General features: G+C 41.3%; 1 protein-coding gene across 1 annotated transcript in view; it reads right to left on the bottom strand.

Annotated features, from left to right (window-relative positions):
• Positions 1-373: 373 nt before the first annotated feature.
• The window catches only part of niban2b (niban apoptosis regulator 2b), a 32,114-nt gene continuing 14,282 nt past the window's right edge, over positions 374-18,205 (bottom strand). Inside the window, exons 6-14 of the mRNA XM_070833754.1 lie at positions 11,932-12,047; positions 10,461-10,565; positions 9,766-9,925; positions 8,600-8,787; positions 8,019-8,174; positions 5,759-5,872; positions 2,782-2,889; positions 2,308-2,419; positions 374-1,293 (exon numbers count right to left, since the gene is read on the bottom strand). Of these exons, the coding sequence (XP_070689855.1) occupies positions 398-1,293; positions 2,308-2,419; positions 2,782-2,889; positions 5,759-5,872; positions 8,019-8,174; positions 8,600-8,787; positions 9,766-9,925; positions 10,461-10,565; positions 11,932-12,047 (1,955 nt within the window). The 3' untranslated portion in view covers positions 374-397. The remainder of the gene's footprint in view (positions 1,294-2,307; positions 2,420-2,781; positions 2,890-5,758; positions 5,873-8,018; positions 8,175-8,599; positions 8,788-9,765; positions 9,926-10,460; positions 10,566-11,931; positions 12,048-18,205) is intronic.

Raw genomic sequence — 18,205 nt, 5'->3', positions numbered from 1 at the left:
CTGAACGCTAAAGCAATGTATTTCACTAAAGCCACCTCAGCTGGGGTGTTTTTACAATTTGTATGTCTGCACTACACCGTTATGGACTCAAGGTCGTTCACTGTGCTCATATTTACACCAGGTGAAGAGAAAGTAAAGTGTGGAACTTATGTGGATTTAAAGTTCAGACTTTTCTGGCAGGCGCAAAGCTAGAAAACAAACTGATGAAGGCACCCGAGCCCTGCTCAGTGAAAATCACAATTATAATGCCTGGAACTGGTGTGGAAACTGAAAACTGATGTGGTTAAGGCAACCTTTACATCTTTTAATCTTTCTCAAAAAAAAAAAAAAAAAAAGAAAGGAAAAAAAACAACAAAAAACAAACAGGGCAGAATTCAGTTTAGGTCAAATGACTCCATCACTGGTCTCTGGTCTCAGAGTCACTGGATTTGGTCTCTGCTTCCGGTGCTGCCGTAACATCTGTCTCCCTCACCGCAGGGTGCTCCTGTACAGGCTGTGGGGCAGCTGTGCTAGGGGATGGGTCCGCCTCCTCCCTCTCCTCCTCTGCCCCCTCACTGTTGGGAGACTGGAAGCCGCTGTCATCGTGTGGAGGTGGTGGCAAGTCAGACATTGCCTCCAGAGGGCTCTCTGGAGCCATTTCTGTAGCTCCACATGGGATTTCATCGGGTGGTGGAGGAGGCGACACCTCCTCTGAGACCTCCTGGTCAGAGGATGGATTTTCAACCACAATCAACTGGCTGTCCTCTCCCTGAGCACTCTCCTCCACAGCCGAAGTACTTTCCGTCGATTCAACCTTCAGCAGGACTTCCTCTTTACCCTGCACCTCTGGTTCGGCTTCCTCTTCCTTCAAGACGGAACCATTTGACAAGTCTTGAGGGATCTCTGAAGCTTTGGGACTTGCAGATTCATTCTGGTCAGGAGAAGCTTTACCACCAGAGTTCTCCTCCACATCTCCATCGTTCTCCGCCTCCTCACTATCCTCCTCCAGGATGTCATCTACGGCAGGCATCTCCATACACGACTCGCTGGCCAGGACTGGGGAGCCTTCCACCTGGATCATAGACACCACCTGCTTCATCCTTCTCCTCTTCTGGCAGTCCCCACCGTCACCGTCGCCTTCACCCTCAGCATCGTCCCCTGCTCCGTCTGCCTCCTCCTGGGCTCCTCCGTACTCCCCAGCCCAGTCGATGGAGGGGTTTTCTCCCAGTAGGTGCAGGCTTGGGTCGCTGTTGCTAAGGACGATGCTGTCCCTGTACAGGTTGTGTCTCCTTTGAACTGCTGCCTCCTTCACAGCTGCAGACAGAGAGGAGGTTAAACTGTGCTTCAGCATGATGAGTGATAAAGACAATACACATACATCCTAAATCAACGGTTTAAAGTTTCAAAGTGTAAAACTATGAATGTTCATTTTCAATGCAGATTAAACACACCTACTAGAGAGGGTTTAAAAGCAGTATTGTATTATATTTTGGTGGATTCAGTCTGCTCATGTTGTTTAAGTCATAAAAGAGTGGCACCAGACTGAAAACAGAAACCGAGTTTTGAGACAACTATTCTCAGTTAAGCTGTCTGTCTCCTGGACAGCATATTATATTTCATTCATTTAGATCTATAGCATTTGAATTTACACTTTCAGCTTTGCATGTCTTGAATAAGAGTATTAGTTTCCTCTCTGAAGAAGCTGGTCTGGACTAACAAGGCTTTAAGAAAAGGGATTTTCAAACTGCACACACAGAGTGTATGGAAGAAGTGGATATAGCCACATCACCCATTTGTTTGTGGATTGCCGTTTTGAAGCCTCTAAATTGGATCCAACTTGGTTTGATGGCCATCACCATCTTGTTTTTGGAGCCAGATGTGACGTTAAAACAACAAAGACCAGCCTAAACCAAACCTTTTTTTTTTTTTCCCCCACTCTAAATAGGATCATAATTTACTGCCATATAGACTGCCATACACTTGGACTTCTTTGTAGCCAGTGGACTTGCCCCTGCTGTCCACGCTGTCTACTAGAAAGAATGCAGGTTTAAGGCACTTGCACATGTGGCTTCAGTTTTTGGACCTGGGAATTACATCCACCTCTTTCATACAGTATTTGGCCAGCAGTCACAAAAAGGCCACATATGTGAGACCACATCCACTGTGCAGGAGGCAGAGTGCACTTTGGAAATGATTGCAATATTTTGCTGTGTCCTATCAGACATTTTTTCATATTGGCAACCTGTACGATTTTTTTTATCCAGTGATAGTATAATGAAACTGTATATGAGTGTAGAAACAGGTTGAATAATGATGCAGAGGACTGACCCATCATGATGTCCTTCATGACTGACTGCAGCACTACCTCCTCAAAGATATTCTCCACCAGGATGAAATGGGAAAAGTCTTCAAAGATCAGCTCCTGGAAGCGTGGCAGCTCCTGTGTTCACAACAACAGTCAAAACCTTTCAACTTCTGAATTCAATCTTTTTTAAAAACATCCTCGTGTTGGGATGCGACTCGTCTCACTCAGACTTTTTTTTACTGAAAGTACAGATCAAGATACCAGTCATCCTTATATACACACACTTGTATAATGTGTTGGACACAGTGTTACTTCCTTTTGTTACGTCTTCATCTAGAGTGAGATGGACAGTTGCAGTTTGACACTGTACAGTCACGCACACACATTACGTCATCACCACTATTTCAAAATATGACACAGTTAAACTATTTTGGGGTATTTTCCTCACGGCTGTGAAGGAATGAAAATATTTCATATTAAATATATACATGACTCACAGAGGCACAGGAAGGGCTAAGCTGCTTCAGCATGTAGGGGATGAAGATCTGCAGGAGAGCCTCACGGAAGAAACGCTTCCTCACTGTGCTGCTGTCGTAGTCAAATTTCTGAATCAAAGAAAAAAAAAAAAACAATGACTAAAACCATCCACCATAGGAGACTTTTTAAACTTATGTGACTCACAGAACTGACGAACTTCCTCCGAAAACTACATTTAAAAAAGGTAAAAGATTCCTCTTACAAAATGAGTTCTTTCACCAGTGGTAAAAAGAAAGAAAGTACATTTCTACATAAGTACTGTAGATACACATTATCTAAAATAAACTACATTCTTTTTTTTATTTATCTACAGTCAATACCCGATGATAACAAAGCAAAAGAATTAAAAAGGAAGAAGCTGAGGCATGTGATGGCAGCAAGGTGAGCACAGTGCCCCTCGGTTTTAATAATTTGTTTATCCGAATAACTATGCTGTACAGACCACTTTTGTTGTGAACAGGTTTGTCTCATCTTTAACATTTTTACTGCAGTCCTGCCTCTTCCAGTCATGCCGTTTTCTCTTGATACCACAGCAGACACTCTGACTTTTGCTGACCGAGTTGCACGGCTGCATGGCAGTAGATTGTTTTTCTTCAGAGGTGTGATTACAGCACGCTTTAGAGAAGGAGGGAAAACACCAGGCTGCAGGGAGCTATTCATAGATTTTCAATGTGATTCATAAAGCAATGAGAGACTGATTTGAACTGTTTGGTGCGCATGGATTCAACAGGTGCAGGTGGCAGGGGACTTTAGGTGCAGAATTACTTCCTCCCCATCTCTGGAGTTGACAATGTAGACCATGAGGTCATGACAGTAAATGGTGGGTGAGGTGGGACTAGATTTATTGCTGCAGGAAATGACTAATATAAGAGACTTTCCTGATTTAAAAAAACATCACGCTGTATTGAAGTAGCTTTCAAACTGGTGACTGAGACCATAAAGTCATTAGGAAAGTGGTTATTGAGGTAATAAATTAAGTCAAAGTCATTTTCTCATCGACTTCTGTGCAATTGGACTTCTTTTTGGAGCCAGTGGGGAGCCAGCGCCCCCTGTTGGCCATGAGAAAGAATGCAGGTTTAGGGCACTTCAGTGCCGGAAACTACGTCTGCTTCTTCTATACAATCTACGGTGGACAGTCAGAATGACAGTCCTCAACATCCCAGGGTGCACACCTACAGAGGAGCAAGGTGGAGGTCCTGAGCAACGCTTGGCTGCCATGACCGAGCCGCAGCAGTGGTGTGTTAGAGAGCCATTTTCCAGCCCTTCTGAGCTTAACAGGCCTGTGGCTGATCATCCTGTCAGCATAACAGCATCAAGGCAACTGATTTATTATCTCTGAGTTTGGACACGATGTCTGCCATCGTTTTAAATGGATGAAAAGACAGAACATTCATTTTGTTTATATTTTCTTAGTCAAAAAATAAATTCTGCTAAGCCTGCCGGCGTGGAGCTAATGTTCTTATAATATACTACATTATATTATACATTTACCCATGGTGAGGTGGTGGCACTGATGTTTCTGGTGTTTCCACTGTTATGAATAAAAGGAGCTGATAAATAGGAGAATTTGGAGCCAATACTCAACTGAAACTGGTTCTTGATTCCCAGCCCTAGTATTGAGATTTCTTTTTTTTTTTAAAAAAAGAGGAAGTTTCTGTTGTTTGCCTCCAGAATTCATTCAGAGAACAGAGGAAACACCAAATTGCAAAGGAACTGGGTACGGCAGGTTTGTGCAACACTTTATTAATGTTTGGTTGGGGCGGGACCATTTTGGTCAGTAAAAATCTTGCATTTAGCTGCTTTAACTCAGGTAAGGTGATAACATTTACGAACCTTCGTTGCTCCCATGGCTATTAAAAGGCATCTCTAAGGCCTTCAATGAGTTTCTCTTCATAAACTTACACCAGGCAGCCAGCATTGCTTACTTTTAGATGTCATGACATTGGGTATTCGGATGTCAGGGACTTGATGGCCACATGTGCTGCGCTGAATACTCTACTGATTCCTCAAATTCCCCAGACAGAAGCTGTACGAGTTAAGGGAGGATAAGCCTGGTAGACATCTTTCCAGTGAAAAAGACACCAGTGGTGTCAGATCCATTTATACAAAAACTATTGAGTTTGCATTATTTTATTCCAATTTGTATAGGAGTGGCAAAAGCCTGACACTGCCCTAGCTCTTATGGACTTATTTTTCCCTAGTGTTTTCTCTTGGTCACTCCTGTGGCGTCTCGGTTGTGTGCTTAGGGCCATTGTCCTGAGATACAGAGTGCTTTGGACCAGGTTTCCTCACCTGTCTTTCCAAGGCCTCTCTCAATTGCTTAGTTTGGTGGACCAGCTCTAGGAAGAGTCCTGGATATTCCAAACGTCTTCAATTTAAGAATTGTGGAGGCCACTGTGCTCTCAGGAACCTCCAATGTAGCCGAAATGGTTTTGTTGCCTTCCCCAGATCAATAATGAAAATTGGTTGCAGCTCCACTAACAACGTTATGTATAAAATATATATGAAACACAGATAAATTATGTTTTGAATTGTGAGCAGAAAGTAATATACATGAAAGTAATTTTTGAGAGAACTATACAGACCAGAAATTTGCACAGAATGAAGCCACCAAGGCTAAAAAATGAGCAAGCTAACAAAGGGGTAACGCTTTGTTAATACAGGAAACATGAGGCCATTGGAAATATCAACATTTTCCTCAGAGATAAAATTACATGGAATAATTCCATACCATTAAAATTACAATAAATTCACTTATTATCCACCCAATAATTAACCTCCATGGCCTCAGCCTTTTGTGGAACAGCAGGTGATACCTCATGAACTCTGAGCTTTCATAAAATGTACACTTCCAAAGCCGTTCATGTTAACTTCATGTTATTGTGAACACTAGTAGTAAGTCATGAGCCCCTGGCCTGTTGTGTGTGTGAGTTTTACCTTAATGACTCTGTCCTGGCACCGCTGAATGGTCTTACAGAGCTCCTCTGTACCTTGAGACTCCAGACTCTGGTGAAGGATCTGCTCAAACGTATACACGGCATCGTCCATTTGCTGCACACATAAACACGTGTTTACAGTATGAGTGTATAGAATCTGTTACATTACAAAGACTACATTAGCATACAGCTGAAATGACTCAACCCCTTTAACCTGTCATTACTTTGTGATGTGATGGGATTCAAATCTGGGAACAGTCCAAGAATGATTCCTGCACCAAACATGGTCCAGCTTTGTCCCAAAATCAGGATTCTAATCCCTCTGAAAATCTTTGGTGAGATTTAAATAAAAGCAGTGACAGCAAGGAATATTATTGAGCTGGATGCGTTTGCACATGAGGAATGATGTGTGATACATTCACTGAAATATATAATCTGTGACTTTCTTTGATTGTTAGGTCTTAGGTAAGGCCTTAGTCGACATGTTTTAATTAATTTTATATTCATATCACTAGAATGTCATGCAGGTTAAAGGGGATGAATAACTTTGACTGCAACTGTATAAGTAAGTTTGATCATATTTTGGCATAGACAAGTGATAGAAAATCAGAAATTGTGTAATATGATCGAAAAGCTTCAGAACAGCAACTAATCTAATATCTGATGCTGCTCATGTGGGGATTCTTCAATCCTTAACGTTGAATTCCTGACTCGTCGGGTCTCTTAATTAAACAGTTTGGTCTAGACCTGCTCTTTATGACAATTCTCTTGAGATATCGCGGTTATTAATTGGCGCTATATAAATAAAGATTGATGGACTGATACATTTGCAGTGAGATTTTTAAGGAATTTAACTCCTAACCCTAACCCATTTTTTACAGACTAAAAAATGGCATCACAGCTTGCATCCATGAAGTTTCTAAACAGTACTTGAACTCTGAATGACCTTGAGTTTAAGTGAAGACCCGCTCCGCTGGCTCTGGGCCACACTAAGGAGGTCATGATAAAGGGGGGGTGTGAGTTGAATACCAGAATGCCTGCCTCTTGGATTTGTTCCCTGAGATCCAGAGCAAGTCTGAACACATGGGAGATTAATGCCTTTTTTTCCAAGGCTCTAGGTTTCATGAGAACAATTATGGAGGGGATGCTGTTTTAAAGGGTTCGACCACGACAAAGAAAGACTTTGCACCCTCCAATGGCATCTGAGACAGTTATGTAACAAACCTAATAATAAAACCAAAACAATTTGCATGGACAAAGATGTTTTGCAATCATCCCGATGAATTGGATTAAAACATTTAGCAATCTCCAGAAACAGCGTCCAGGTTAGTCCGTATAATCCACAGAGCACACTAACTTTTTAAAAAGGAACTATTTCTAAAAAAGATCAAATAAAAGTGAATAAGAGATGAAAGGTTCTATGAATAGACAAGTTTAGACGTGAATAATGATTGTGGCTGTGCCACTTCAAGCCAGCAAGTGTTGACTTCCAGCTAAAAATGACAGGAATCCTTTTCTGGAAGACTGCACTGAAAAGTGGAGACAACCCCCCCGACAGCGGTCTGAGCCTCTGGAATCAATTCATGCACATTTCAAGCTTTTCTTTTTTAGATGCTGTAATACACTGGAATGATCCTTTAATAGAAGCTGTAAGTGTGGACCATCACAGTGCCCAATTTAAAACCTGTGCTGCAGTGGTGAAACGTATTGGACTGAAGTACAAATTCCAGGTACTTAGACATTACAGTATTTCCATTTTATGCAACTTTCTACTTCTGCTACTTCTACGTTGCTTCTCAGAGGCAATCACAATTACCATTTGTCATGCCTTCAATGTCCAGTGAAAACTATGTATCTCCATATTTGGTGATTTTGAATTTAAATGTTTCTCATAGACTAAAGGATGAAGCGTTCATTCATGGGTTGGGAATATTTCCCTACGTCTTAAGCTAAGTATACTATTTTAAAGCTCTCCTGGATCAGCGGGAAAATACTTCAAAGCTAAAGCTGACGTCTATTCAGCCAGACATCAAGACTTTGACAGCAACATCATCCCTCTCATTAGGTGAGTTGCAGGTAACGTCACCTAACATGTGATTCATACCCAGTGTGTCAAGATAAACTGGTGGTATCATAGCAACTGGAGTGAATCTTGAGTTAATGTCAACGTAAGGACTTGTGAGAGTTAGCTGCAGTATTAAACAACAGAAAAGAAAGTCACAGCTCATTGCCATGCAACTTTTGTAATATTAGAGCGTCACCTTTCTCATGAGGATCTGGGCCCTCTGGACAAACACTGAAGGGCTTGAGACATCAAACCTCTGCTGCAGCCCCTCCAGACTCAGTTGCTCCACCTTCTCATAACAGTTCTGCATCTTGACCGGATGGAAGGCCAACATGGAGATCTTCTCCATGTGCTGAGGAGGAGGGAGGGAATGGGGAGAGAATTAGCTGTGCAAAATGTGTTTTATTTTCTTTGTACTGAAACTTTTGTTTCACAAACCATCCTGGAATGTTGAGCGATTGTGACATCACAGTTAGTCTTCAAATCATTGGACAGTTGATGCTGATACCAGTTTATGCCATAGACTGTTAAAAAGAAGTGGACGTCGCTTCTGGGTCTGAAAGAATGAGGCCAACGCTCTGGGGCCTACAGGGGGCGACTCACCAATCACAATCCAATAAATAAAAAAAAAATCACTTCTGGCTCCAAAAAAAAAAAAAAGATGCCATAAAATGCCAGACTTGAGGCTTCACTGATGGGTGCCATCCACTTCTTATAAAGAGTCTAAGGTCAGCTCTCCTGCGTATCAGTCATCTAGGTGCTCATCCTTAAGCCCACCTGTGCCACAGTCTCCTTGGTGCCTTCATTGAGGGTGTTCTTGCTCATGTCCACCAGCTCTCTGAAGAACACATCACGGACCTCAGAGAAGCCTCGACTGGTCGGCTCCATTAGAGCATCCAGGATGGAGCTGATGTAGGGCTGGATGCTCACCTTCAGCAGCTTCTCGGCCTTGGGGAGGACCGCAGCTGTGGATGAGGAACATGAGAGAGGCGATGGAGGTAAACATTTAGGGTCATAGCTGCAAACCTCTCGAGAATATTGGTAATTAAATCAAGACGATGTGAGTTTTGAGAGGAGAAACGGCACAGAGTAATTTACAAATGAAAAGTTGCATGTGTACGCAAGATGGAATAGCAGTCACATTCCATGTAGTAATTTGGCTCCTGACCCGACAACAATATTATTTTTTGAGTTGTGTGTTCGCAGGTAGGTGGTTATGTGTGACCTTATAAGAATTTGCAGTGATGACTAAAAATGACTAGCAAGAGGTATTAGGTGCAGTTATGTTTTCAGAAGGCAAATACGTTTTTATTACTGGAAAAGAAAATAGGATTATATGAATAGTTTTTCATGAAAGGCTTACCAAAATGTATAATGTACATGTTAATTATAATCAATAATACACTTTATGAACAATGAAACAACTTAGTATGTTTAAATTATGAATTGATTCATTTTCAAATTTGTTTTTATTTCACCTTTTCTTAGTCTATTTACTTACATGTCATATTTTATTAATGCATTGGACTAGCTTTCAAATAAGGCTGCCTAAATTAAAACCATGACAAAATGGCAACTGTAACAGTTAAAGCAGGAGACCAACACACTGGGCAGCAGCAGAAGCTCCAACTGTGCGTTATAAAATGTAGGCATATGTATAATGCCCACAGAGATGATTGTAGTATTGATTTAAGATTTGACATCAAGTGTGCTGATCGACTGCAACTGCTGCCCCCACACAACAGCAGGCCAATCAGAGCCTATATTTTACCTGTAATCACGCCAGACACAGTTTTTCATTCAGCAGTCAAGAATAATTGAATGTTTAAGATTGTCAGAGAAAGGCTAAAAAGGCATGAAAATGGGGATTAAGATACTAAAATAGGCCTGGAAATGTATCCCCCATTATTTCAGTGGGTAAACATGTCAGCTGTGTCGCTAACCTCTGATCTTGTTGGTGACGTGCTCCTTGGAGGTGATGATCTGGTCCATGTCTGTTCGTATGGAGGCCTCCAGAGATGAGCGGGCCTCACAGTTCTGCAGCACAGCCTCATACTGGGCCTGGCACTGCCCCTGAACCAGGCTGTAGATCGCTTCACTAATCTACACACACACACACACACACACAGCAAACACACATTTGAAGGCATAACGTCCTGTTCTTCTCTGCTGCACAGCTTAAATGAACAAAACTTCGGCAGTACTTGGTATTTTTGTTTTGAGTTGGACGTACTAGCCTCATCATCTCATCTGTGCAATCAGCAAAGTGTGAAACAGTGACAAAAAGCCATAAAGAGTGGCCGTGACCATTGCTGGTGGACGAAACTCAAAAGTAGGCATCAGAAAATCAACCATGTCACAGTTATTTGATTAAAAAGGCAGTCAGTTCATTAATATATACAACTGTACAGTGGTTTTCTATGAAAAGGCATGACGCTGAACAGTTGCCATATTTTTTTCTTTATGATTACTTGTAATATTTACAGCCATGTTGTCTAAATGCTGTTTCTGGTGACTTCCTATAGTGTGAAGAGGCTAAATCATTTCATCGGATTTGTTTCTAATATTTTTCTGGAATCAACATGAGTAAAACATAAGCCATTTGACATTTTCAAGTGTGAGCAAAGTACTTTCTTACCAGCATCCAATTCCTTTGCCTCTCGTGTAGTTTGCCTTTGAGGCGGGGGGAGATGAGCTCCCTCAGCTCGGGGAGGAGGTCCTCCATCACCAGGTTCGACAGGATCTACAAGGAAAACAAGACGCTCAAACATCATAGGAGCACAATCCCAGTCATCTAACTCACCGCATACACATGCTCAGCAGCTTGAGCGCCATGGCTGACAGAAGTGTTTGATAGAAATCTGTATCTGTCCCGTTTCTGGGCTGCAGTTCATCGTCATCGTAGAAACAATGCATGTTACCTCTGCACATCGAGTTTTAACTTTCAACCAAAGGATTTTTTTCTCCCTCGGGGATGAAAACTCCAAATTGAATTTCCAGTGGTGTTACTCAGTTTGATATACATTTTTTAATCACCAACTTAAACTCAGAATCGATGCAGCAAAACCAGAGACTCCATTCCATGCACTCGTCAAAACACCACAATTCGCCTCAGCCACAAAGTTTGTTTGTAGGTTCAGACGTGTTTTATGCTGGGGTGTGTCCGTTTTTCACAAATGAAAGTCTTTTAACGGGTGTTTTGGAGTACTATTGCATATGTGAAATTGTTGCAGTTCCCCTTTAAGTTTGGAGCGCAGTATACAGAAATCCCTTTTAGAATTACATTTATTGAATGTCTTTTTTCTAATTGCTGTAGTCCTGCTGATTCTTTTGAGTGCTTTACGATACTTAACTACAAGTCCGTTTGCAGCAGCCTTCAACAGGGAAAGGGAATAAAGCATTTCATTTCACACAAGTGAGCACATGCATCATGAAAAACACCGCAGACTCCTTCGTGACAAAAACAAATACAGCATACTGCCAACAGTGTAAAGACCTCACTGTATCCAAGGTCGACTCAAACAAGTTCAGGCCCACATAGATAGAAACTATTCTACCACAGTGAACGATTAAGAGCAGTTTCAGTTCCAAAGTCATTACACTTGGCTAACCATGCAAGGCAAATTTTATGGTCAATAGCCACTAAATATTTAAATGTTACTGATTAGCATGTCAGTTCTAGAAACTCTGTTGTGCCTATAATCACATGAATCATTTATATGCGATGTATTTGTGGGCAGCAGCCAGAAAAACCTGTTCAGTGCCAGAGATATAATAACTTGGACCAGACCACACCTGTACACACAGCCTTCGAATCACCCTTCAGGGAACACAAAACATGAATAGGTCTTAAGTGGAAACACTTAGCAGACAGAAAATAGTCCTGTCATGTATAGATGCACAAAACAAACCAGGGTACTGGGGAAAAAATCTGGTTGAGGTGCAAATTTGGACAATGTGTTAACATGTCAGAAGTCAGATTTCTGCCTTACTCACTGCACTACAGCATGAAACCTGGCATATTTTTTCCATCCATCATCATTCCAACTTGAAGAGGAAAAGCAGACCCCCAGGAGACAGAGGACAATGACGGGTGTTGGCATGCTTACCTGTGATGGTACACCACACATCATCTCCCAGGTGCCGTAGTGCCCTTTAGCTTGGCGGTACAGCCGGACTGCATCAGTGAAGGCAGGTGTTTGAACTTTATTCTCCTCTGACAAACCTGGAACAGAAACATTAGTAGTGGTTACATGGTCCTGGTATTGTTCATGCTCGTTCCCAGCACAGTTACCAAGTCCACTTATCATACATGCGATTTTGGGCATGATTTTGTAGATGGTAACAAGAAGACTTTGTCAAACCCTTAATTCAAATCAAACATGGTTGAGGGCCAGGAGGTGGAGCAAGTGAGCTCCTTTAAGAACCTGGCAGCTGTGTTGGACTTTAACATCACAGATCATGCGGAACGCATTTATAAAAAAGCAAAGCCAAGAGTTCTGAGGTCAGCCAATGCACTTTAAACAGAGTATACCAATCCCTAATTCAAATGATACTCATGTTTAACATTGTGTCGTGGTTTGAGCACCTAACTGTCAAAAGCAAGACAAGGTTTTCAGTACAATTACAGGCTGCAAACACACACTGTCCCATCACCATGGCAAAGCAGTCCAACACTTGAGTGGCAAAATCTTAGATGACCGAAACCATCCCCAAATCATCTCCTTCTGTCCCCTGAACACTTGCTGGTGGTTTCTCTCACAAGATCTCACAACATTGGTTCACTGTCACACAGAGCCATTGCTAATATTATTATTATTAACACCCTTTCCTACTAGAACGTATTTCTGCAGTGAAAAAACTTTCTGCAAGGACAGTAAACAGTAAACTGACTGAAGCAGAGCATGTTTGCAGGGCAATCATTCAGCCAAATGATCTACAAAATAAAATAAAATAAAATAAGTGATAGCCACAGAAGCTTGTGTGACATAGAACAGATCAATATGTTGGTCAGGTCAGTGTCAGTGGAGCACGCTGCTGACAGATCACTAAATGGATCAACCAGGAGTCCAGGCTTTTCCGAGGTGCATTCACAGATTGTTGTTCATTCACTTCACAACCCCTCTGTGATATTGGCGTGATATTGGCTTGGTAACATTCTGCAGAGGTACAGACAGCCATTAAACCGTGTGTGGTTAAACAAGTCCAGTGAGCTTCTCCAGAGCTGAGCTGCAGACAGGCTTCCCCTCCAGGGCACCGAGACAATAACAACGATCAACATGTCTTTTGGTGTTTACATGACATTTGCTTTTGCAGGAATTCAGCAATATTGATACCAGGGCTGTTTTTCCCACATTGTCCAAATGTTCCACCAAAACAAGTTTCTGATAAAAGAATCGAGTTAGAAGATTCACTTGAGGTGGATTCACAACTAATATTTGAATGAATGTGTAATGATTTGTACAAATGCATCCATATTTATGAATTCAAGCTTTACTTTGTATGTAAAATAGATCAAAATAAGACAATAAAATTAGCCTATGAGCTGATGTGTGATTCACACACACACACACACTCGTAACTACCAATAAACATATATCTCATGAGGGATCGTGCCGCAAGTCCCTCTGTCTCAAACATAACAGTAAAGCACACCCTGTAGTTCTGATTAACTATGTACCGGGCAGTTTAGCCGATGAAGTAGTAGTAGTAAACTAATAGTTTAATGCCTGAAAAAGATCCACAGACTCCTGCATAATTAGTTGGACACCACAAGTCAAATGTCTTAGAACACAAGATCAGTGGAATCAATGGGAAGCAAATTTGTGAGTAATATTGTTATTTTACATGTTTTAAATCAAATCATGGAGTATGTGCCCGTTTGTGTGTGTGTGTGTGTGTGTGCTGTTGTAGCTTGACTGGCAGTAGTCAGCTCTAATTTGCCTTCGCTTTGCCTCAGATTGTGTGTGAGAATGACCAACTATGACAGACAAAGCCAGGAAGCGTGTGTGTGTGTGTGTGTGTGTGTGTGTTGGGGGGGGGGTGGGACAAAAAGTTCCTTGTAGTAGCAGAGACAGGAAGTCCCAAGACCCTCTCAAAGAGGGGGACATTATTTTGACTTAACCTCAGATGGTATGTGGGGATTTCAGATAAAACCAAAATTGGGATTTCCAGTCTTTATCTTAAAGTTGCCAAATTGCTTCTCCTTACACACATCACAAGACATCACTAACATATTCTAGGTTAAACTGAGGCTTCTTTCAAGAGGGACCCAAGCTTGTGTCAAACTACTATTCAAAGAAGCTCGTACGGACTGGTCTTACCCTTGTAATACTTTTGGTGTGTACACTAGGAGATGGAGAAAAAAATTATTATTTATCCAACACTCAGTACCTTGTTTAGAAAATGCATATAAAAATAGGTAGATGTCTAAATGGAAATGCTATGAAAAATGTCAAAACATTGTAAGAAAGTTTCTCAGGCCGGCCGAGGTGCTTAAGTTGACATATCATAAGAGGAGAAACCGTAAACACTAATGAAAAAAGATGGCAGACCTTGAAAAGGATAAGTGATTTATTGTGATCTATTGGCAGAAATGGAACATAATAATCATAATGTTTTCAATAGTGTATCAGCTGACACTAAGAACTACTGAGTTTAGTACCTTAGAATGAGACTTTTATGTCTACATGGGGTGTGGACGCTTTTCTGTGGAGTACGCCATGTACCTCCATATTTGTGTTGAAGTGGCAGCACGAATGCAGTGGTTGGAAGATGAAAAAGAAGAAAGACGAGGAACATCATTTTGTGTTGTTGAGGTTTGAGAACCCAAATTTTGACAAATGTAGGATCATACTTATTTACCAAAAGCAAAAGGAATATGAGTTGATCTCGTGCTTTGAAGGCTGGGGAAGAGTCTTGAGCCTGGTCCCTCTCCAGTATATTTCTGCTCTAACTGTACCTACCGAGTCACAAGTCTGAGACCAACATAAGCAGGAGACATGGCAGCCATTACAAAGATCAAGCCTTCATCAGTAGGCCACACTGAAAACCACCTCACACTACAGCTGGCCACTGTATGGAATCTAAATGCCTAAAATGAATTTTAGAATCGGGCCAAATTCCTGTCAGATCAGTTGTCATTTGACTTGAGTGATTACCTGAACCGTCAACAGTGAGGTTAAGCTGAAGATCCATCCAATCATCTCTCTTTTTTTTCCCCCACAGTCCATATAAACTGCATTTTAATACTATTGGAGTGCCATTTTCATTTGTGGCTAAAATCATAGTTTTGATACTGCTACGACATAAAACTTAGCCATCTGTTGATCCATATTTCTTTTTTCTGAGGATGCAGTTTTATATATCATTAATTTCAGTTAGTTATTTCCGTTACAGTAGAATATTTCCTTAGTTTCAGTTATAATATAATAGCACAAAGTAATGCTTTCTTTGTGGCACTGGGTTTGTTTGAATATATGCACTAAATTGCACCACTAAATTACTCTATCATCTGCAATAATGAGGTGCTTTCATTATTTCTTAATCCTAAGGCTCAGCCTTGTTGAAAGGATCCTTGTCAATACAGTTTATATCATAATTTTCCAACAGCACACTGTGAAGATATTCAACGTATAAAGATCTTAATGAGAGAAAAGCAGCAAACCTTCACATGTGGTGATTGAACCTGGCCAGTTTGATTCAAATTTCAGCTTGATGAATACCTTAAATGATTCATAGATTATCAAAATAGATTATCAATTATCAGAGTGCAGTCAGAGTGCCAAGTGATTTCTGTTAACCCTTTATCGGGCAAGGGACCATATTTGGTAACTTAAGTGGGAGTTCAAAATGCCGTCCCTTACCTCACCATGAGGCAGCAGAACTACCAGATTTCTCCAAGCCAATCAGCGACAATCAGGCTACATGACAGACCGGCAAGAAACCATATATGGTGACTTCATAGACCTTGATTGAAAAACTCACAAAAGAAAAAAAAAGTCTTGTAATGACCACCAGTAATGGTGTAGGGTTGAAATGTTGAATTTCTAAGTATTTCAATGAGTGCCCTATAAAGGGTTAAACCTAACTATAACCTAGGGTTACTCACAGGAACCTAAACCCAAGCTCAACTGTGGAGGACATCGCTACAGGAAACACTGTCTGATGGGGGAGCACACTTCACCACAACACATGCTAACACTGTATAAATGATGTTTCTAAGCATCGTGACCCGGAGATTATAGGAGGATATATGACGTAGCCAACAGAGAGGAAGGGGAGCAGGATACCCCCCCCCCCCCAAGTAGGCTAATTCAGCCCTGCATTACAGCATAACACTCTGACTGAACCCTCTGTCTGAGGAAGAATAATTCATTGACCTGTGGTGAAACTGGTGCACCCACACCCCGTTTAAGAGAGCAGTTAAAAAGTCAGCGCAGGTCTCTGAAGTGTTGCTCTGAGTGGCACAGAGAGAACATATGGAGTCATTCAGTCACTCATACGTCATGCAGTTGGCCTGTGTCATGGCTCAGGTATGTTAACTATTGGTGTTTCTTCTTTCAGGTTCCTCACAGCCCCCGCCTTAACAATTCACACAGGCTTCCACTAAAGCTACTCTGCACTAGTTATCCATTAAGCAGCAAATAAAAATTAGCTTCTGAGGTGTTTTGTTAGCTGTTTTCATATTGAAATGTTATCGGCTAAAATGTAAAACTAAAAACCTAAAGAAGAAAATTGAGGCTTTCTGGCCCTACAATATTTCCCAGAATGCTTGTGTTTAAGAGAACTGAATACTGATATAAAAGGAGACTTGGACACAGTGCAGTCTAAACAACGTGCTGTATTGAGCCTCTGGTACTACTTATCAAATCAAAGTGCAGCTCTGACCGACTGTCATAACAGTATTTCAATTTGTGTAAACTGCACGCTGATTGTCAAAGCACTCAGCTGGTTTATAGGGTGACTGTGACCAAAAGCACTAAACTCCAGTGCATTTGTTTGCGCGAGCGGAGGGAAAACCAAGCAGAGGCTTGCGGGGCTGTGTGTTGCTGAAAACAAACAAATCAAATGACTGAAGACAGTAAATCTTCTACCAAAGAATATGTAATTCTGTGAACCATGTTGTCCCACATTCTGTGTGTTCATGTGTTCACTGAAAACACTGTTAAGCCAACAACTTAGAAATATGTATTGTATATACTGTATTTTCATTTTCTTAGCTGTGTCATATGACTAAATATACAGATAACTCTGCTATTTTAACAGCCCAGTAAAGATAATTACATTTATTTACTGGATTTACATCCAGTGCCAACATCCATGGTCAATGCAGCAATGTACCCACACACTGACCCACAATAACTACAATCTGTGTGTCTGACAATGTAAGTGCATGTCTGGACTGAATCACTCAGTGAGTGAAGCCTCTGCTAACATAAACAGCAGAGGTAAAGTTAGAGCTCCTGTTGTAAGTTACAGGTTCCTGGCTCTTACCTCTTGCACAAAGCTGAGCGCCATGGCAACCAGGTAAATATGCCATGGCATGATGTCATGATACGTTTACTTTTATTCCCATTCTCAGTGAGAAGTCACGTATGGAAAAACACCCTTTACTCTGCAACAATCCAGTAATTTATGAAATAACTATGACATCAGAGATTACAACAAGCAGCTAGCTTTTTCTAGACTTTGTGCTCGTGACTAGTCAGCACTTCTCCACTGCAGACATACAGTAGTTTACTGGACAGCGAACCACAGTGGAGAACAAATCTGGTGGTTTTGCACCGTGCACTTTGTTTCCTTAGTCGGTGTTGACCTGCTTGTCAAGTACAACCAGAGCTATGTCCCATCTGTGCACCACTTCTAACTGACTGCTGGACAGAAGTCGCACAATATGAATGTCATTGATGGGATGTCAGGACAGTGCTGTGTTTAAACTCAGCATTACCGACAGGTACCCACGCATTTTCATGGACAAAATTTCCAAACTTTTCAAGGACCCATAACAAAGTTTCTATGTAACATGAGGTGGGGGACTCGATACCAGAAATTATTTCTATACACAGAACACACATCTCCATATTGGGTTTTAGTGCTTGAGAGTCACTGTGCCACATTACATGGAAGCTGCTGAAATGAAACATGAATTTACCATTAAAATATTCACATAAAATACAAGGAGCATTTGCACTGAGATTTTGAAATTCCATGACTTTTCCAGGTTTTCTACGACAGTGGGAACAGTGCTCCTTTAACTTTTGCATTTTTATATCTCTAAAATTCAATTATGTCTCTGAAAATAAACATCAAGACAGAACAGGACCGACATACAAAGATACTGAGTACAACGATAAGTGCATCCAATGATGTTGGAGAGGGGCT

This window comes from Pempheris klunzingeri, chromosome 7, assembly GCF_042242105.1.
Source record: "Pempheris klunzingeri isolate RE-2024b chromosome 7, fPemKlu1.hap1, whole genome shotgun sequence".
Classification (NCBI taxonomy): Eukaryota; Metazoa; Chordata; class Actinopteri; order Acropomatiformes; family Pempheridae; genus Pempheris; species Pempheris klunzingeri.
The sequence above is the reverse complement of the archived record's forward strand: the minus strand, read 5'-3'. Positions and strand labels throughout refer to the sequence as shown.